The sequence below is a fragment of the Cricetulus griseus genome (assembly GCF_003668045.3).
Source record: "Cricetulus griseus strain 17A/GY chromosome 1 unlocalized genomic scaffold, alternate assembly CriGri-PICRH-1.0 chr1_1, whole genome shotgun sequence".
Classification (NCBI taxonomy): Eukaryota; Metazoa; Chordata; class Mammalia; order Rodentia; family Cricetidae; genus Cricetulus; species Cricetulus griseus.
Window position 1 is genome coordinate 191,726,707 of NW_023276807.1, and position 22,427 is coordinate 191,749,133.

At 38.6% G+C, this 22,427-nt stretch overlaps 1 protein-coding gene across 1 annotated transcript in view; it reads right to left on the minus strand.

The window, feature by feature from the left end:
• Positions 1–22,427, minus strand: part of Erc2 (ELKS/RAB6-interacting/CAST family member 2) — a 673,320-nt gene that overhangs the window by 352,643 nt on the left and 298,250 nt on the right. The window contains exon 7 of the mRNA XM_035453246.1: positions 785–952. Coding sequence (XP_035309137.1) covers positions 785–952 — 168 coding nt within the window. The remainder of the gene's footprint in view (positions 1–784; positions 953–22,427) is intronic.

The window sequence follows — 22,427 nt, forward strand, 5'->3', positions numbered from 1 at the left end:
TAAAGCACTTATCCTGGAGGAGGGTATAATGATAAGGTACCATCTTGGAAGCAAAAAGAAGACCTTTCTCAGACACCAAACCACATACACTTGGATCCAGGGCTTTCTAGTGTCTAGAACTGTGAAAAACTAAATGTCTACTCCATAGAAAACACTCAGTCTCAGGCAGTTTGTTATAGCACAAGGAATGGATAGAGACAACAAGATATAATCAAAGTTTATCTAACTATAAAGTACATCAAAGGTCCATCTTAAGACACAATCCCTAAATATACCAGTCAATGTTCATAATGAAAAACATTAAAATCATCACTTAGGGATTTTTATTTCTCATCTATTTGTCTTCCCATTGCTAGAGACTGAACTTAGGGCCCAGCACTTGCTAAGCACACGCTCTTCCCACTGACCTGCAACCTCAACTCTTACCCCCATAGGCTTAAATTTGTATATAAATATAAATTAAATATATTAAATATAAGTATTATAAACATATAAAATAAATGTATGTAAATACAAATTGGTAATAATTCCTCATTGCTTTCTATTGCAAATTTGAAAAAAAATCTCCATTTAGTTCTTGGGTAATCAAATAGAAAATACATAGGTCATGCTAAAAATGACCCAGCTCAACTATTAGTAAATTAAATATCAGTAAATAAAACTTAATACATCCTAATCTAAATTTTAAAAAGATACTTTATCTTCCATAACCCCAAATCTCTCTGAAATGTCAAATATGTATGATCACAACTCCTATCTTGAAGGGTTTATATCAGCAACTTACTTTTTTCTGAAGAACATTGATTTTTCTTTCCTTTACTTCTAACATGTCTTTCATATCACGGATCTCTCCAGCTAGGGTCCCCTTCTCTTCTGTGAGGTCTTGCAGCTGTTTTGTTTTCTTATTGAGAAAAGATTCTTTCTCTTCCAGCCGTAATCTCAGCGCATCTACCTGCAGTGCGGACAAAAAAAGGAAGGTTTTTGTTTTACAAAGGTGCTGTCAATAGTCAGTGTTGTCCAGGAGTAGAGGTGACAGCAGGCAGCACCTGAGCACAGCTTCATTAACTCTCTGTTCAAAGACACCTTGTTGGGGGTAGAGAAGGGGTCAACAGATATGAGCACAGGCTGGCTGTTCTTTCAGATGACCTGGGTTCAATTCTGGTACCCACACAGTGCTTAACAACCATCTCTAACTCCAAGGGATCCAACACCCTCCTCTGGCAACTGTGGACACACATGGTGCACAGACATACATGTAGGCAAAACATCCACAAGCATAAAATAAGAATAAATAAATCTTTTTTAAGTCACCTCAGGGCGTTTTAACAGCCTACAATCTACCAAGATATCCTGTTGTGCAAATAGCTGAACAGTAATACTTTTTATAAAAAAAAAATCTATAGTTTTCATGAAATAAGGCATTGCAAAATACTAGCATGTCCCCATGTTTGTTTCCCTACTTATGGGAAACAATGTGTTTGCTTAGGGTAGTGAACAGGGCACACAGGAGGTGCCTGGGAGGAGAAACATTGCTCATGCTTTGCAGGATCTTCCAAGAACACTGAGAACACAGAGAGCATCTGGATGAACGTAGACACGTTCATCTGGATGAAGATAGACACGTAGAGAAACTGCTAAATTAGAAAAATGCATGGGGCCATGAGGAAGTTGTGCTGCCTGGGCAAGGAAAGATATGGGAACAAAACAGCCATTCTCAAGGTGGATGATGATTGCTTTCCAGGCACTTTTTAAAAACAGCAAAGAGCACCAAAGAATTCCTAATTTCTATCTGAAATCAAACATTAGAAAATCAAAACTCCCATTTTTCAAATGTTACTAGTTAAAGAAAAAACCCATAAGGTTTATGAATTCTTACTTGTGTATGATTATGTACACATGTATATGAGGATGCATGTGCACATGTGTGTTCAAGCACATGGAGGCCATGAGGTGATTAGAGGTGACATTTTTAACTGTTTCCCACCCTGGTTTATTATTCTTTTTCCAGTCATGATATCTTACTAAACCCACGGCTCACCAATTTGGTTATTTCAGTTGTATTGATGGACCAACAAGCCTCAGGCTCCTCCTGGGATTACAGATGCATGCTGTCACATCTGGCTTTTCTCTGTGTGCTGGGGGTCCAAACTCAGGTCCTCATGCTTGCATGGCATGTGTCTTACTAACTGAGCCATCTCCCCAGATGCAGCCTTTTGTGTATTCTAACATTCTGGATACCATGAACAAAGTAAGTTTTACTTCTATACTCCACTATCAGATCCGATTATAGAAGAAGTCACTGAAGTATCAAAAATAAGAGAATACAATAATATGAAAACCATTGAAAATTTTGTCTTTTTAAATTCTCCTTATCAATTTACATCACACTCTCACTCATGTTTACAAATGAATAGTATACCAGTTTCTATGAGCAACTGTGACATATTATACGAAGGCTTATTGTCTCTAATAATTATTAGTAACCATCTACAAGCTTTCCAAGAAGATTCTTTGCTGAACAATGATATTTAATACATTACTTCCAAGGCATTTGTTTTCTAAATTGGATGTTAAAAAAACAAACCTATAAATCTTTGCTAACATTATTGTACTACCATTTCAACAGACATCACTGATGGCATCTGGATACTGTTCTATTGCTGTGAGGAGACACTATGACCAACACAACCCTTATTAAAGGAATCATTTGACTGGAGATTTGCTTACAGTCTCAAAGGGGTTAGTCCATTATAATCATGGTGGGAAGCAGACATGCATGGAGCTGGAGCAGTAGCTGGGAGTACAACATCCTGATTCCCAGGCACATGGTGGGTGCCTGGTGTAGGCTTTTGAGGTTTCAAAAGTTCATGTCAAGTGACACACTTTTTCAAACAAAGATATCCCTCCCCATAAAAGAACACACCTCTTAATAGTTCAAAATCAACTGGAAACCAAACATTCAAATATATGAGCCTATGGGGACCATTCTCATTCAAACAGCCACACTGTCACTCCATAAGGCTTAATCAATTCCCCAATGAAATAATATTAAAAGGTAGTGCAGAGGAAGCTGTGAGTGAATGTGTAAAGAGAAGTCCTGAGTGAATGTGCATTGTTTGACATGAAATGGGCGTGGCCATTTCATTCTGTGTTTCCTGAAGAAGGGACAGTAGGTTTGGCAGTTAGGAGGAAATGGGAAAAGTACTAAGAGATGACAGACATGGAGCTGTATTCTTCTTTTCACTTCACGTTGTAAAGTCTTGTATATGATTCCTTAGGAAAGAAACATTTGTTCTACATATTAAAAGAGCAGACACATAATGCAAAGAGTAATCAAAACTAAACAAACTATATAGTTTTATAATTTATAATTTATATGCCAACATACTTAAATTTGGAATTTCAATCAGTTTTCAGCAATAATAGGGATTTTCACATGGACTCATTTGATGGGATTCAGAGAAGAAATGTTGGACTGGCTGGGTTAGGCCTGCATCCTAGCTATCAAAAGGATGCTATATATGTGGACCAAAGGGACATGTCCACCATCAAACTGTGACAGAAGTGAACCCCAATCAGCAAGACTGAGAATAGAAGTGGGGAGCAAGCATTTGGAAGAAGCAGCTTCACAATCATCAAAAATACCAACAACATTTAGGGCACTTTCTCACCACCTGTGATCTGGCAGTACCCTGCTGAACCATCCTGAGCCCAGAAGAGATAAAAAGCAAGCCCTGCTATGAGACTATTTTTCCTGGACTAACACAGAGAGCAAAGATGGCTGTGATCAACATACTACTCACAACACCCAAACTCAACATGGCAGGGAGATGCCTTTGCCAGCTGAGGTCTTCTGTTTGGGAGTTTATTTTCCATGAGCCATAAGCATGAACTTAACTTCAAAGGAATTTGGATCATGTCCTTCAATCACCTTCACTATATCTGTAAAGTCTCCTAGAATCAAGACAAAAAAACTTGAGGCTTGTTTTTTTTTTTTTTAAATAAAAAACTGACCTGAACTGCATCCAATTCTCAACCAACATTAGCTCAGCTTGCAGTAAGCAAGTATGACATCATTTCTAAAGTCAAACTTGAACTTCCAGATGGTGCAAAACCACAAGCAGGCGTGCAGGCCTTCTGATGTGCAGAAGTTTAAAGATAGTGGAGAGCAGGCAAGAAAGAGCATGGTCTAGGAAAAAATTAGAACGTGTAGTTCTAAAACGGGTATCAACGAGTGAACTGAAGTTGCTCTTACAAACATGCAGTGTGCATCATTAAAAAGGAAAGAAAGAAGTTAGGAAAGCCTTCCTGTCTAAGTCATGGACCAACATCAGGTATAAAGATCAAAGTTGAATTGCTTGGGAATGTAGAATATCTTTCTTTGCCCCTTCACTCAACACTAAATAATTTTAAGAGCCTTTGACACTCTCTCTTAAACTTTGGCAGTTGACTCAATAATAATACTTGGCAAAGTAAAGAGTGCTATCATTCCCCCCCCAAAAAAAAGAAAATTGTGTGATACAGTCAATTCACAAAGACCCATACGGTTGAACTCCTATTTTTCCCATATTAGTTAACCAAAGGAGACCTAGTCACCTACTGTTTAAACCAGTAATAGCTTTCCATGTTTGAAGAATTACTCATGTCCTTCAGATTCAGTTGTGTGTGTTTGTGTGTTCGTGTATGTTTGTGTCATGTCCCTGGCTGTGTGTCCATAAAAACATATAACATATGAAAACTTAACTTTTTATATTGCAGTATAAAATAAAACATTTGTTATCACTTAAGTTCCAGGTAATAACTTGAAAGGAAAGGACTGTAGCAATGAAATTGCCAAAAATTGCCAAAATCAGAGTCAAACATTATTAATCTTCATGTCAGCACCCAGGAATTACAACCAGTTACAATAGTGAGGTGTGCTTCTAAAAGTTCTAAGCTAACAGTCCCCAACCACTATGCCATATTTTATGTGGGCCTTTAGAAATAGTTTCAAGATTGTGACAAAACACCAAGTGCCACTTGATGTGCCAGAAATAATTTTTAAAATCAAGTGGTTTTTTTCCAATCTTATAATGACAGAAACACTTGAGAGGAAAACACTTGATGGAAAGGGAGCCATTTGAAAATTGTCACAGACTAAATGATGTTTATGACTTATTTGACTCCTCTTCAGGGATGAAACAAACACGCCTTCATAAAGAGCAACTTTAAAAGAGAATGAAACTAGAACACTCACAAAGGCTTCTAAGACAGTTTATTCCACATCCAAAGTCCTTCTGTTTGTTTGTTTTACCTAATAGTAGACTTGGGTTAAGGGTCTATTTGAATTTCATTCAACTCATGATCATTCAAATGAGAAGGCAGCTTCAAAGTTGGAAGGATACACAATATACACAGCTTCCAAAGACACAACCACCAAAATAACCTCAAACCCCAAACTTGCTGTTGTGGTAACTGCTCAATCTCATTCATATCCAACTCTTTTCCTTCCTAAACGGTGAACAAAACTAGGCTTTCTAGCCCCCTTGCAGAAAGATGAAGTGTGGGATTTTTGTCATGAGATGTAAGCCCAAATGCAGCATAGTAATTCCCATTGGCGCTGTACCAATACTCTGTCATTCCTTAGAAAATCTTGGAGGCTACATTTAGTAGATGATGGAGCTGCAAGATGTGGATCTTCAAGAGACTGTGAGAGACTGGGACTCCTCCACCAACCCCCAGTCCAAGTAGGGGTAGAATAAAGACTATGAGGCCTTAAAACCACTCAAAAACAACTACCATAACTTCTGGGTTCGATAAGATGTAGGCATTTTAAAATTAGATGTTTTACACATTACTAAGAACCTAGGAGAAATGAAAAGTCCTTGTGTTCCTTTACATGTAGGACCTCAAATTCTACTTCAGCTTTTTTTTTCACTCCACATTGAAAGAAAGAAAAAAATGAAAAGACCCAAGGATGAAGCTCTAAGAAAGCAGAATCAGAATCCTTGGGAATGGATATGAGTTAGATATGGACTTGGGGAACAGAAAGAGTGAGAAGGAAAATGAAAATTAAGGATATCCTTAAGCCCATGGCATTGAGTTGAATGAATAGATAAACAAGCATTTAAGTAAACAGCTCTTCACAGACAGACTACATTGCAAATACATGTCCACAGCAATGACTGTAACTCACCCATAGACTTTAAGCATGAATAAAGTGTGATAGGCAAAATGAAGACAGTAACACTACCTCCTTCATCCAGTTGTTCTGAGGATTAAATAATAACATAAGTAAGGAACGTAACACAGTGCTGGCACCCAGAAACACTCAATAAATTTTTGCTATTGTGATTATATTTTATTACTGGGCTTTCTGCAGCCTCTAATCCAGTGATTTATATACTGTAGGAATGCAATAAAGGCTGGATGATCAACAGCCCTCAGGAAGAGTAGAGAACCAGCAGGTAAGATGATGTGCTCTAACATGGACCACATTATTGTATATCGTCCAACACTAACTTCAAAATATTTCAGTACATAATGCATGATGTGTGTGTAGGTGCTGGAAGGTGCCTGGGTGGGTGGATACATGCGTTTTCCAACTGGGAATAAATGCTCCAGGGCAGTTAATTAGTTTATGATAAGCTTTAATTGAAAGCTAACAATCCAGATTCAGCTACCAAAAGCGTCTTGATATTCTCTGCAGTTGAAGAACATTTGAAAATTGATTTATTAACAAAACTGATATGAGAAGTGATTTTCCTTGATGATGTAAGTGATGTGTGGGGTATGTAGACTGGCTAGAACAGGTATGTTCACTCTTCCAGAAATGAAATTTAAGCCCATGTTTCCATAGTCAATATAATGATATAAGTTACATGTGAAACTTTAGATTTTCTAAGAGCTACATTATTACACAGAAGAGTGAGATTATTTTACTAACGTGTAATATAACTCATTATATATGAAATGTCACTACTCAGCATACAATCAATATGAAAAATGTGAGATATTTTACTTTTCATATTGTCTTCTAAATCAAGGACTTATTCTGAACTTCCTGCACATCTCAATTAAGACCAGCTAGGTCTCAGGAGTTAAGTCAGTGATTCTAGTAAGGCTCCAAGTTCCAGCCCTCAGAACATAAAACTTCATTTGGGATTTTGGTCTCTTTTGTATTTAAATGTTTCCAGGCATATTTACCTCCAGCAACAAACAAGGGTTCTCTAACTCGGCTATGGAAATGTTATCACACTGACCTACGCTGATCAATGGCTCCAGAAGGACAAAACAGAAACTTCAAGGAATGCTTGCAAAGGCTACAGACTGGACCTACTACAGTGGTGAGACAAGGGTCCTACAGGCTTCCCTTCTATGACCATCAGAAACTACTGAGCTCTACCAGAGAACTGACAACACTGGCTTGGTGATTCCATTAGCATGAATCTTACTGCAGTCTTGTTGAGAGAAGAATTCAAAATAATCACTGTTATTAAATTTTTTCATACAAATTTTTAATTATATCAAAAGTTAACTTTTGTAAAAAAAAAAAAATTCCTTGGCAGTTATACTACCAAAACTGGCTCTACTAATGAGACCATATCTATTTATCTCTACAGACAACTCAGCTGTGACTCTGACTTCTTCATCTCCCCTTTTGCTGGTATCTTTTTATGTCCAGTCAACAAACAAAAAGATATGTTTTGGGGTCAGCCATTATTCTAAGTGTTAGAAATATGGCCTTTTAACAGAGTACTCATGTCTGAGGCTTACTGAACTGCCTAGCTATGAGAATATAGGTGAGGGCAGAGCAGCTATGTATTATGTCTTCATCATTAATAAGAATAAACTTTATGATAATTGGAGAGAAATATATACATGAAATGTAAGAAATCAAATAAAGGCTTAAAATACTGCATTCAAACTGTAAATATCAGTAGAAACTCACAATGCATGCTTTGTTTTTAGAATTTATTTTCTAGTTTTGTGCATTAAAAAATGTGGTCATCTCAATCACAATGAACAACAACATTAGATTATGTTTTCCAACAGTGAAACACAGTTGGAAATTTCACTCAAGATATAGTTTAATACAAGCTTAAGCACAAGGCTTAGAAAAAAGATGAGGGCTCAGAAGAAAGTAAGGCACACCAACTGTGTGTGTGTGTTGGGGCTGGGGTTGGGATGCTCTGCAAAGGCAAAGCCATGGAAAGTAAGACACACCTGAGTATGGGTTTCAGCTCCTTAAGGCAGAGCTGCCAGGTGATGGTTGGAAAAGGCAGTTCTCACAAAAACAAAGTGTCATAAGCAGAAATGTTTGACTCGAGGTTTGCAGCAGTGAGTTTTCAAGACAAGGACAGAATAGCCTTCTGACCAAAACCAACCTGTTAGGGAAGCCTAACAGAGTTTGTTTACTGGCCAAGATTGGGATAATCTGATGTACTTTTTCTTAAAGTATTTCCTCAGACTACTGTACAAAAGACAGACTACAGAAGCATACATGGAGCCCAGGGACAAGTAAGCAGTGTCCCTGGCCACACAGAAGACTGCTGCCATGAGGAGTGATGTGACAGGGAAGGAGAAAGTAGCTGGGCATGCAGTCCATTTGGGGACATCCTCAGGAGACAGACAGCAGAACTGAAGGTCTATGCATGTGGGAAGAGAAGAGGAAGAGATCGAAGAACACTCCTTAGACTGGATGGCAGAAAAGAGAAAACATTTCAACAAATCTGGGTCAGGAACAGACTGGAAAGAATGTGGAAAAGCCATAAAGATGCTAGGATTGGACACCTACACTATGTGATGGCTGGGAATACCCAAATGATGAAGGAATGTGTGACCCACAACTCCTGACATGCAAACTTAGCCTGAGGCTAACCTGTGCATAGAGGAGGAGCAGGCTGTGAATTATGGGAGTACTTCTCTAGGAAACTGATTAGGGCAACTTCTGCATGTTTTTACAGACCCACACCCATTTCAATGCAGCCACTGAAACCAAGTTCAGCAAATGTGTAAGGAAGGGACAATGCTCCCTTCCTTACTGAAATGCTGAAAACCAACAGAAGCCCCTTTCTTCCAAAAGGCATCCAGCCTTTTGTTGTAATGTCTCTCACACACACATGTAACAAGAGATTGAGACATCTTGCTAGGCCTTTCAGGCCTGCCAGTGTCAGTGAGGTATGTCTTCCTCCTGGCCACTGCAGGAAGCACTAATACTGCATGAAAAGAAAGGGCCATATAATCCCACCCACATGTTGCTTTTAGCTCACATTGGAGGCTTAAACATGAGATAAGTGGGGAAATCCTGCACTGCATTTAAAAATAGTAAGCAGCAAAAAAAAAAAAAAAAACCCAATGGCTGTATTATCGAGTGCTTTGCAATTCACAGTATACCTTTCTCTCTCAATCTGTTCTCTTAATATCATTTCAAGAAGCTAGAATCTGGGGATATTTAGTATTATACGACCACATGCTATGTTTATAAAGGTTACAATTACCAGCTTATTAATAACACAAGTTGTACTTTCATAAAGACATATTTGTCTTATCTACCTGTCAAAAAATTATACCGGAGTCCCTGACATCACCTTCTGTACTGAAGACAGCAATGCTGGTTACGAATGCTTTATATCAGCAATGTAGAATTCCTATCATATGTGAGTAACTAGACCAGCCAACTCATCATAAAGACTGTTTTCTTACTTAGGTTTCTGGCTACTTCTTACACTAAAATTAAATGGTTTTAAGCAACTAGTCCAAAGTTCAAAATTTAATGTTCAGTTCAGTCCCAGAAAATTTCTGAAAACACATGGGAATTGTAAGTCATGTGTTAATACTTAAAATTCTGTTAATAAAACTTCCAACACTAACCTTACCTCACTGAACTTACCTCACTGGGTTTTATGCTCACTATAAAACCAGAGCTGTCATAGTTTTGAATTACTACAAAAGGAAGTAAGCCATTCCAAAATCAATGTTATTTTGCAACATGATGATAGTTATAAATTCAAATACTTAAAACCAATTTGCAAAACTATCAATCTTAGCATCTCCTAACATTTCAAAGCCCATCTTCCAAGTTTTCATCCTTACTAAGAACTAAGTTAAAGAAAATGTAGGCATCGTTTATATTCATTTCTCTTCAAAGAAGCACACTCAATTTAAACACAAAATTACTTTACCATAAATATCTCAAGTATTGGTTCTATTTAGATATGCCATAAAACTTCTAAACTACTAGTGTGCTCAAAACCCTGGGTTCAATTCCCAGCACTGAAAAACATATTGAAACTATGACTGAAGCCCAAAGAATTTAAATCACTGATTATTCAGCACTAAAATGGAATAATAATCCTGTAACTCCTCATATCAGAGTTTTAAAAAATAAATCCAGAAAAGTAATCTCCTAATGTATTGTTTTAAATGTTTATAAATGGGTAACAATTTAGACACTGTCCTTGTTTGTGAAATGTTTATAAAGGGCAACAATTTAGACACTGTCCTTGTTTGAGTCCCAAACCTTAAGATTTGTGACTATGAAATACCATGGAAAATGGGAACTACTGTTTAATTTTTCATAAGATTTTAAAAACAGATTATTTTTCTTATTGTGGCATCATTTCTATGATTATCTCAAAAGTTAAATGAACCTATTCTACATCATATAAAGAATGCTCTCTAGTCAACAACCACTTACAACAATTTGATTTTTTTGTCTCTTAACTTTTATGATGGTATCACAAAAATGCATGTTTGGTAAAAATCCATGCATTGAACTTTGATCTTTTCTCAGGATATCAGCCTAAAAATGTCTCATGATCCCGGGCAGCAACAGCAAGTCACAGTTCCCACTCTAGTGCAGTGTTGCCATGCTTTGATATTAGGTAGATTCGTGAATTAAATCCATTTCCCATATATAATGTTTGCTTTCTTAGCATATATTAATCACATAAATTAAAAAGTTTCATTGAGACATTTCCATATAAGCATACTGTGCTTGCTAGCTTTATGTCAACTTGACAGAAATTAGAGTCATCAGAGAGAAGGGAGCCTCAATGGAGAAAATGACTCCATAAGATCCAATTGTAAGCATCCTGTAGGGCATTTTCTAAATTAATGATTGATGGGGCATGGCCCATCCCATTATAGGTGTTTTCATCCCTGGGCTGGTGTTCCTGGGTTCTATAAGAAAGCAGGCTGAGCAAGGCAGGAGGAGCAAGCCAGTAAACAGCATTCCTCCATGGTCTCTTCATTAGTTCCTTGCTCCAAATTTCTGCCCTGTGAGTTTCTGTCCTGAATCCCTTTGATAATGATCTGTGATATGAAAGAGTAAGTGAAATAAACCCATTCCTCCCCTAGTTGCTTTGGTGATGGTGCTTCTTCACAGCAACAGTAAGCCATGTCCTTTTATCATGTTGAACTCTCTGTTATCCCTTTGCCCCATCACCCTCTCGTCCTTCCACATCTCTAGCAGAAACACTGCTATTTTCATGTTCTTTTTTCTGCCTTAGATTCCATATATAAGAAAGAATATGTGATATTTGCCTTTGTGAGACTGGCTTATTTCATTTATCATTTTATTTAACTTGATTATCTCTAGTTCCACCTATTTTCCTGCAAATGGCATGATCTCATTTTTCTTTATGGCCAGATAAAACTCTATCATGTAAATAACACCACATTTTTTCTAACCATCCATCTTTTGATGGGCATGTAGGTGGATTTCATAACGTAGCCACTGTGGCGAGTGTAGCAACAAGCATGAGTGTGCATATATCTCCACTGGATGATGTTCACTGCTTGGGGTGTGTCCTGAGACGTTTACAGCCAGGTCACCTGGAAGTTGCACTTTTAATTTTTGACAATAACACTCTCAGCTTCTGATGGGGTTAATAGGAATGTAGCCCCATCATAAGCCAGGAGCATCAACACATGTCTTTCTGTTTTCTCTTTGGAGTGAAGGAAAAAAAAAACACAAAAGGATTTATCCGTTTGATATCTTCACCCCAACAGGCAGCAGCAGGACATAATGAAGAGTATGAAAAGGAGCTCATTGGCACAAAAATCAGAGAGGGACCTGAGTCAACACAGTGCACCAGTCCACAGACCTCCAGTGCAGTAGATCAGATCCATACCAAGTATTAATTCATGTCTAGCAAACACTATCCTTATCCAAATTCAGTTCATATCATTGATTTAAATGTTAATTTTGACACTAGATTGTCATCTAATACATAATTTTTATTCAGTTCCATAGATCAGTATGAGCTAACACATGCTTAGTGGTTATGTTTGTCTGTGGCCCTAAGCTATCACAAGCAATCATTATTATATAGTATAATTCCTGGATGTCTACAGGATTCTTTTTCTTTAAAAAAATCTTCTCAAGCATAAGAACTACTTCTCTAAAATATAAAATATTTATTTTTTAAAATAGTCCATGGTATATAGTTGGGGGAGAGTAGGTTCATGTTCCATGATCAAGATGACCTTTAAAATGCAGTAAGCTTAAAGAATTAATTGTTTTTAAAAGCTATAGATACTCTAAAAGAACATATGAGTGTCCCCTTTTGTTTTGTGATATAAGAGATCTAACCAAGAAATAGGCTTACATAGCATAAAAGACTAATAAGAATAAAAATACATAGTTCAAATATTTTCATGGAAAATTGCACACAAAGTTTTTGTAAAAGACAGTAAAATGAAATGTCCACTCCAGTATATAGACAATTGTTCTTAGTGAGAGAAAGAGAAAGGAGCTTTGCTTGTGTAGACTATACCTTAAATGACAGATAAATACCAATTTATTAAATGCCTAATTTATGTTCAATTATACAAATAATAAAAAAGAATTAAATTATTCAATTTCTCCTTGGGAACTAAGGACAGCAATCTACCAACTGCTAACCTAACCCTAACACTAACCTGAATTGCTATGAGATACTAAAAGTAAGAAATAAAGCCAGACTCAGAGCTCTCAAGAAGTCAACTAACCATATTTATTCCTTTCTTGTTTCCTTAGAGAAACATGCTAATGATGAAGAAAAGAGGACATGGTCTACATAGGAAGAATTGTTATGTTGATATACACAGCTGTGGTGACACTATCCAGTATTTTAATATATTGCCAGAAGACAGGAAATATCTATAAGTAAATGCTCTCAAGCATTTGTTAACCCTCTTCTTACTCACTACTATTTAAAGAGACAATCTCTCAAAATTCCAGTTTCTTTATCCATAAAATAAGGATAATGATATAAAGACATAAGGTCTAATTGAAACATGACCTACCAGGTGTTGTGTTATGATGCATTAGAAAACAAAGTAGAAACAATCAATGAGTAGCAGTAGCTGTTTTATAGGAAATAGTAACATAATTTATGATTGTATAGGATATTATGTAGCCATCATCTCCATAAGATCAGTAAATCACATTATATAGTATTTTATAGCAGGTACCATTAAAGGCTATCCATGCTGACAACAATGTTGGTAGCTGATACTTGTAAAGCAGCTTTAGCTTCTGAGACAGGTAGAGTTGGTGTTCTCCATCTAATATAAAAGTCCAGAGCCATACAGCCTCTGAGTTTGTGGTACCCCTGTTTCCTTCAAACTGAAATACTCACTCCTGGAGGAAGTAGAGAAGCTCATACAATTTACCAGGCCCCCAAAGCTGCATGATTTTCAAGGCCTTCCCCAAGGTTATATAAGCAGGAACGAGTGCTAATGGGAAAGGGGCTCTCCAGCCCTCCCACCATTCAAGCTGCCTGCAAGCTATGCAGGGAACTCCAGGGATGCAGTTTACATGAGTTCTTACTTGTGCTAGGGTAGATTTTCCAGTGATGCTCCTAGCAGTAACACCTATAGATTCACTGTTTCACCAAGCTACACTTGCATGGAATCATTTCATTGGTCAGGCATTGGCACCTTCTTGGGGGTGATTGAACATTTGTTCATGTCTACCAAGGAAAAGTCACCCACAAAAGTGTCACACTTAAGACTCACCATCAATTTCCAAAGGGCCCACCATGGCCATCAAACACATGGGAGACAAAACATATGGCAAACACAGAAGTGAAATGTGTTGTGAAGGGTGAAAGGGGGGACATACTAAAATTATTGGATGCAAATTATCTTTTCTGATAGGTAACTGACGGATGTATACATAGAAGATAGATAAATATGCATATAGTAGGTTAGTATTATTTGTAGATGAAAGCATTATTGGTTTGAAGGTTTTCAAGCTATAAAAATACAATTATAACATATATATATATGTGTGTGTGTGTGTGTGTGTGTGTGTGTGTGTGTGTGTGTGTTATATAGTACATATATTTATATGTGTGTGATAGAACTTACTGTTGTATCCAGATAGATATATAGGTATATACATATAGACAGACATATATGTATGTACATACATAGAAATACATAGCTAGACTAAAAGACATATAGAGTAGAAAATTGTAGCCTCACTCTTCATCTAGTCTAAAATGCCCCAAAGTTTTAACTAGGGAATCCTCCAAAATGCAAAGTGTGCAACTTTCCTCTGTATATTCTTATACACAGGGATGTTTTGATTTTAGTCAAATATTTAATTCTGAAATAATTTTCACATAATTACTTTTCAAAATAATACAAGCACATAGCATGGCCTCAGATGTTAAGAAACATCTTTCAGATACACTAACAGCCATAGGAAAAGGTTTTAACTAGGCTCCATTGCAACATATTCTACTAGGCATGTGGCAGACTTAGAAGCAAGCCCTCACAATTAAGCCAAGGTGGAGTTTAACATGGGTGATGATTTATAAGGAAAAGCAGAACTGATTTTCAAATAGGTGGTTATATCTAACCCTGTGAAAATTCACCTTGGCCACAGCAAAGGATTCTTTCTCTGGTGGGACTTGAAAGCACCCTCCTACTAACAAATAGGAAGCTAGGAAAAGAGAACACTAAGCCCCACATGTGGAAAATGTAGTCACTATAAAAGTCAGGAACTTCTGTGGTGTGTAGAAAAAGTAAAGTCATGATACCTACCCTCTTTGGTCACTTAAAATACTATTATTGTTAATAATAATAATAATAATAATAATAATAATAATAACAATAATAATTTACTGAGGTGTGTGTGAGAGAGACAGAGAGATGTGTGTGAAAGTTCCCCAGACCTTAGCAAAACTGATGCCATGATGGAACCACCATGCAGTCCATAAAACTGAACATGCAGACAGTATCACCTGCCAAGGTGAAAACGACCTAATCCATCAAAGTCCACAGTTCTGGGAAAGTCTCTAAATATACTAACCTTGCTTTTTGGCTTATGCTTTTCTGCTTCTAGATACCTGCTCTTGCTAACAAGGTATGTAAACCCTGGATGTAGTTTATGTGCTTGAAAACTCACCCTGAGAAAGGCTCAGGGCTACAGTGGGTCCCCAACACCCAGTGTACTTGCCAGCTGATTAATAAAGACTTTCTATTGGCTTAAACCCATGTCCAAGTAGTCTTCTCTTATAGACATCCCACGACAGTATCTTCACCACAGTGTAAGTGTGAAGATCAAAGAACAACTTTGTAGATTTGGTTCTTCCTTTACAACCTTATGTGGGACCCAAGAATTTTTCAGTCTTGGCAGAATACACCTACAGCTGTTGAGACACCTCATTCACCTGTCTTTAAGTCATTTTAAAAGGAGAAACCAATGCCCATCCTTTCCTGGGTTCACCATCATATATCCTCAAACATTTAGTATGATCACACTATGAGAGCAGTGAATATTTTAATATGGAAAATATGTCATCCTGTATTCTCTCTCTCTTTCTCTCTCTCTCTCTCTCTCTCTCTCTCTCTCATATTACAATGTGAAGATTGACTATGCTATATTTTATCAGTCTTGTAGCTGTGTCTCAATTTTATTAGGGATAAGACTGAGCAGCCCAAAGAGTAAAGCTCGAGAGTGAAGAGTTCACACTGACTTCCCATCCATAAGATAAGGGAGTGGAGCTCACTGAGGAAGTTCCAACTGTGAGAGTCTGTGATCCCATGATTCCATGCTATTAGTGCCTGATCTATGATGTAGGAACCATTATGCTACCTGTAAACTAAAAGGCTCTTACCTCTAAGCAGTTCTGCATCCTTCCGGAAAACCTGGCCTTAGACATCTAAGGAGTAAGCATTTTCAGTGTAATCTAAGGGAAGCTACAGGCAGCACTGTACATCCCAGTTATGCACTTAGGCAGAATGACTTAGAAAAACCACTAAAATTCATGCTTCTACCTTTCATAATTATCAACTTTTATGGAGGGGGTGTAAATGTGCTGGCAGTATCCTATCTAGCTGAAACACAAGAAATACCCAGAATTGAAAGCTGTAGTCTAAAGGAAGTAGTGTCTGAGACAGAGGGGGAAAATATGTCTAGAAACTACATCTTCTGATGATGGATAAACCAAATGTACTACACTGAGCCCACCATCTCCTATAGGTCAAAAAACAGTATTACACAGAGAGAAGATGAATAAAGATACCATGGGGGGAAACATACTGCCAGACACATTTACTCCATCTAGGATGCAGAATCCACATCTCTTAAGAGGCAATCTCCTTAACCATGGTGGTCCCGATATCTACTGTAGGGATTACTGACAGCACGGGGGAGGGGACACTTACATTTCCTCCAGAAATTTTTTCTAACTGAGCATGTCACTTCTGTTGGAAACAGAAAGAACCTGAAACACAGACAATCATCTTTACTCCACCCCCAAAACTCTCCCCATGAAGAAGACGTTTTACTGAATTAAATATGTTCATGAACCAATGTCCTTAAGCTTAAATTTTAGCACCACTTATGGAAATCTTGCAAGGAAACCATGTGTGTTCTTGCCTCTTAGAAAGTCTGCTCTGTTTATCTTCCTGGGTACTGTTTTCTTCTTGCACAAGCTCAGTACATCCAACAGCAGCAGCTTCCAAGAGCCTTTCAGAAGGAGAGAAGCACATAGACATGGGAAGAGAAGGCCAAGAGGAGATCCAAAAAGTGACTGGAGCATCAGAGGCCACGGTGGCCTCTGTGACAAGTTCAGATGATGAAGCAGGGATCATCTCTAGACACACAATGGAAAGCAGTGGCAGGCCTGTATTGGGCCCCTGGATCTAGAATATGCAACCCCGGATCTTCACACTTCTGCTCCCTGTTCACAGAGTGGACTTTTCTTAAGCATTCTCCAGTATGTAAAGAATGTGCCACTGTAGTGGAATAAATGGAAGACAGCCCCCCCTACCCCCTGCAAAGATGTGCCTTGTGTTCTGGAACCTCTGAGTGGAACTTACTTGGAAATTGTTTTAGATATAATTAAATTAAAAATCTCAAGATGAATGCATTCTATATTACCCAAGTGGGCCTTAAACTCAGTGATAAATGTTTTTCTTCAAAGAAACATGGGGGGCTAAGGAGATGGCTCAATTGATAACAAGTCTGATGAGCAAGCATGAGGACCTAAGTTTATATTCCCAGCACCCATTTTAAAAAGGCTAACTGTGGTGGCACACATCCATAACTATAAAAATGGGGTTGGCAGAGACAGGCAGATCCCTAGAGCTCTCCAGCTACCCAATCTTGCCAATCAGTGAGCACTTCATTCAGTGAGAGACCATGCCTCAAAATACAAGATGAGGAACAACTGAGGAAGACATTCACTGCAAACCTTTGGCTTCCACATGCAGTTGCACACATGTGCACACACAAACACATTCATTATGTATGAGGGCTGGACATAGAGAGCAGACACAGAAGAGGAAAAAGCAACATGATGATTGAAGAAGAGCTTGGAGTTATGCAATACAAGGGATACTTGATGTCTCCAGAAGCTAAGTGAGAAAAGGACTCTCTCTTGTAGACTCTGTAGGGAAAGTACCTTTGTTGACAATGGACTCCAGACAGTGCATTTCTACAGCTTTAAGTCACAGTGGTTATGGTTGTCTGTTATAGAAGTCCTTGAAACCTATAGGCTAGGGAGATGGCTGAAGCATGAGTAGAGTTCAGTCATCAGCATGCATGGAAAAGCTGAGCACACTGGCACTTGCCTGTAATCTCAGTTCTGGGTAGGCAGAAAAGGGCAGACCCCTGAAGCTTGCTGGCAGCCAGTCTAGCCAAGTCAACTTCAGGTGTAATGAGAGACCCTAATGAATATCATCCCCCTCTCTCTGTCTCTCTGTCTGTCTATCTGTCTCTGTCTCTCTGTCTCTCTGTCTCTCTCTGTCTCTCTGTCTCTGTCTCTCTGTCTCTCTGTCTCTCTCTGTCTCTCTCTCTGTCTCTCTCTGTCTCTCTGTCTCTCTCTTTCTCTTTCTCTCTCTCTCTCTCTCTCACTCTCTCTCTCTCTCCTCCCCCCCCACAAAAAGCCTTAGAAAATAAAATACTCTCTTTTCTTCTAGTCATTTACCAATTAATATTTAATTTTATGGGGATATAGACGTGAGTTAAATACTATCCTTGCTTCAAGACACTCTTATTCTAAAGGGAGTGCTCTCTTCTTTGTAATATACAATTAATCTCCTGGACAACATACTGTGGAAGGTCTTACTTACCAATGCTAAAATTACTACAATGACTTTATTTTCAGTAGGTCCTCAATATATCTGCAGGTCAAGCACACAGTCTAAATGGTTTGTTTTTTCCATTTCCTGCCCAGAAGACCACACTTTTGTCAATGAACATAAACTTTAAGTAAGGTCCTTGAATGACCAGTGAGCATGCATGGAGTGAGACCCAACTCCACAGAACAATGGGTTGTTGAGCAATGGCCCTGATCCTTAGCAGGTTACATGCTATACTTTACACATTATTACAAATGACAGAAAGGCCACCATACTGGAAGTGTCAGAGTAATCCTTTTAGAAGATACCAGATTTAAACTGCTAACAATGCTAAGAAAAGTTTACACAAAGGGTAAAACATCCTACAAAATTCACTTTTTGCAAATGCCAACTAACTTTTGTCATATTTGTAAAAATGTCTATGAACTTTTGAGGGCAAGAAATTTTTGAAATGTGTCCCCTAAGAAGATCAAATCTAGGATAATTACATATGAGTCCTTTCTGTATGTCCCTTTCCCTACTAGTTGCTTTCATTGACATTAGTAAGTTGCAATTTATTTAATTGTACCAAGGTAAAGTAAAAACTTAAAAACAAAACAAAAACCCTCTTGGTTATTTCTAGACTACACATACTATCCAAATTATTCCAAAGACAGGATTAAAAGACAAGAGATCTAAAACATGATTCACACATCTTTGATAATTGTCCTTAACACAGAAATTTGGGGTAATCAAATTAAAGAGAAGGGAAAAAAGATTTTTCCCATTTTTGTTCTTTTGACAACATTCTCAATGCAGAGTTATCTTCCAGGCAAAGATGGATGAAATTCTGTTGTCTGTAACCTCTGCAAAGATTATGAAAATAAAGTTCCATTTCATGGGATAGGATGATGTCTCCTTTGATAATCAGTCATGTTCCCATGAGGTCAGTGTTGGCAGACAGGACCTGCTTGCTCTCTGAATCTCTGCTGTGGGCATGGGGACCTCAGTGTGACCTCCAAATTCCTTTTCAACCCCAGGGAGATATACACCACAAAAGCTACTTTTGTCGCCAAGGAAGATAAGACTGTCTGCAAGCTGGACAATCACAACACATTATGAATGAGAAAGAGACTGCTTTCCTTCAAAGGGTTCTCACATTCATTCATGTACATGCTTTAGAAAGCCTGCGACAGTATTTGAGGGTCCTCATTCCAGTTTCTATACGACTAGAGTATAATCATAACAAAACACCACTATTTATTGAAGGACTTCAGAATACTGTGTAATTGCTGATAGTGACACAGACACCATCATTTTCCAATTTTAGGGATAGAAAATGGAAGATTCAACTGAGGCCTCACATCCACTGTGAAACTGAAGCAAGCCTCAAGGGCCTATTGTAAGAGCACAGAATCTGAGGACGGGATGTGGAGAACATTAGTTCTTCCAATCCCTAAGTTTCTCTGCCTCTCACATTAGGACCTGAGAAAACCATTAGAACACCATGCCTCCAGAATAAAGGGCAGGAAGTCATTCATTAGAGATGAAAATGTTCCAGCAAGAGGAAATTGGGTTTCTCTGAGCCACAGAAGCGAGTATGAAAAGGTCTGTGCTCAGACCTAAGAGCAGATGAAAGCAGGCTGCATTTGTCTTGGCCAGGAGGCATCATGGTATTCCTCAACACTCGGAAGCCAGCGTTGGTGTTGAGGACATAAAATAGACTTTAGTTGGCTAATTTTTGGATTTAAACTCTAGATTCATAAAAATGGGACACTTTCAATACCAGTTGTCACAGGATCCTCATCACCTGGATGTTCTTACACTCATGTTTTATTCATGCACTCACTGGCTAACCTTTCCCTCCCTTTAGCTCACGAATTAGACTAAACACTATAGTTGGAGCTGCCTAGCTGAGGAGATTAAGGTAAGGAATAACCTGGGCTGTGTGCATCCTGAACTGGCTGCAGAAAAACTTCCTACCCCAAGAGGCAGCCAGATACCCCTCATCTCCTGCCTGAGGCTGCCAAGAGGAAGTTTTCTGCAGAGCTGCATGCTGCTCAAAAGAAACTAAAACCTGCATTATTATGTGAAAGCCTTTGGTTATTTTTTCACTCTTTTTCTTGATTAAAACAACAACAAAACAACAAAGAAAACTGAGTGAGTTTAGAAAGATCCTGTGGACAGGATTCACCCACCCAATGTATTTTCCAGCCCACAAATCTTCTGTGAAACATAGGGGTGCCGGGAGCAACTTCCAACATAGTGGGGTTATATGTATTTTAAAAAGAAGAGAAGGAGGAAAAGGAGGAGGAGGAGGACGAGGATGAGGAGGAGAAGGAGGAGGACGACGACGATGACGATGACGACGAAGAGCTGATTCAACTTAAGGGGATAGCAACTGTCTAATGGCCTCCACATTTTTCTAAGAGAAAGTTCACTTTGAATAGGAAATAAAACAAGAAATGTCATTCTGTATTCTTTTGATATTCTGAACTCCTAAAATAGACAAAATTTCTAATTTCTTCTTTTTTTTCCTTTTTTTGATTTAAATTAGAAACAAGCTTGTTTCATATGTCAATCCTAGTTCCCTCTCCCTTCCCTCCTCCCCTGGCCCCACCAACCACCTAACCCAACCCCTTTCTGCTCCCCAGGGAGGGTAAGACCTTCCATGGGGGAATCTTCAAAGTGTATCATTATAGTAGGTAATTACCAATACGGAGTCAGGTAGAAATATAAGGGTATTTAATAGGGAAAAGCCTTACTTACAGAGCGGACCAGCCAGCCGGTGGTAGTCTGTACAGCAAGAAGCAAAGAGAGACCAAAACCGAAAACGCAGTCCCCCTACTCACTCTGACCACGCCCTCACAAGCCCTCAGGTACTCCTGTAGCCAGCCCCTAAGAAGGCGTGGCTACAGCTTCCCCTACATATCATACCATTTGGATCAGGGCCTAGGCCCTCCCCAGTGTGTCTAGGCTGAGAGACTATCCTTCTATGTGGAATGGGCTCCCAAAGTCCATTCATATACTAGGGGTAAATACTGATCCACTACCAGAGACCCCATAGATTGCCCAGGCCTCCTAACTGACAACCACAATCAGGGGTCTGGGTCAGTCCTATGCTGGTTTTCCAGCTATCAGTCTGGGGTCTATGAGCTCCCCCTTGTTCAGGTCAGCTGTTTCTGTGGGTTTCTCCAGCCTGGTCTTGATCTCTTTGCTCATCACTCGTCCCTCTCTGCAACTGGATTCCAGGAGTTCAGCTCAGTGTTTAGATGTGAGTGTCTGCTTCTGCTTCCACAGCTACTGGATGAAGGCTCTAGGATAGCATATAAGGTAGTCATCAATCTCATTACTGGGGAAGGGCATTTAAGGTAGCCTCTCCATTATTGATTAGATTGTTAGTTGGGGTCATCCTTGTAATCTCTGGGCATTTCCCTAGTGCCTGATTTTTCTTTAAACCTATAATGGCTCCCTCTATTATGGTAGCTCTTATCTTGCTCTCCTCTATTCTTCCCCCGACTCCATCTTCCTGCTCTTTCATATCTTCTTCTCCCCTCCTCTTCTCCCCTTCTCTTTCTCCTAACTCCCTTTCCCCTGCCCATGCTCCCAAGGAAAAAAATCTGAATTTCTTCTTGAAAGCAGAGTTCTCACCCAACAATCCCAGCTAGCTTCTTAAAGTCATTAATACTGATAAGTGATTCTTTTGTTTACCTTTTAATTGAAACCATTTATTTTAAAAAGCATAAGCATGGCTAGGGATTCTAAATGGAGGTTTCTCCTGTCTGCCAGTTTCCAAATAACCACTCAGAGGCTTATATTAATTATAAATTATTGTCCAATGACCCAGGCTTATTACTAGCTAGTTCTTAAATTTAAATTAA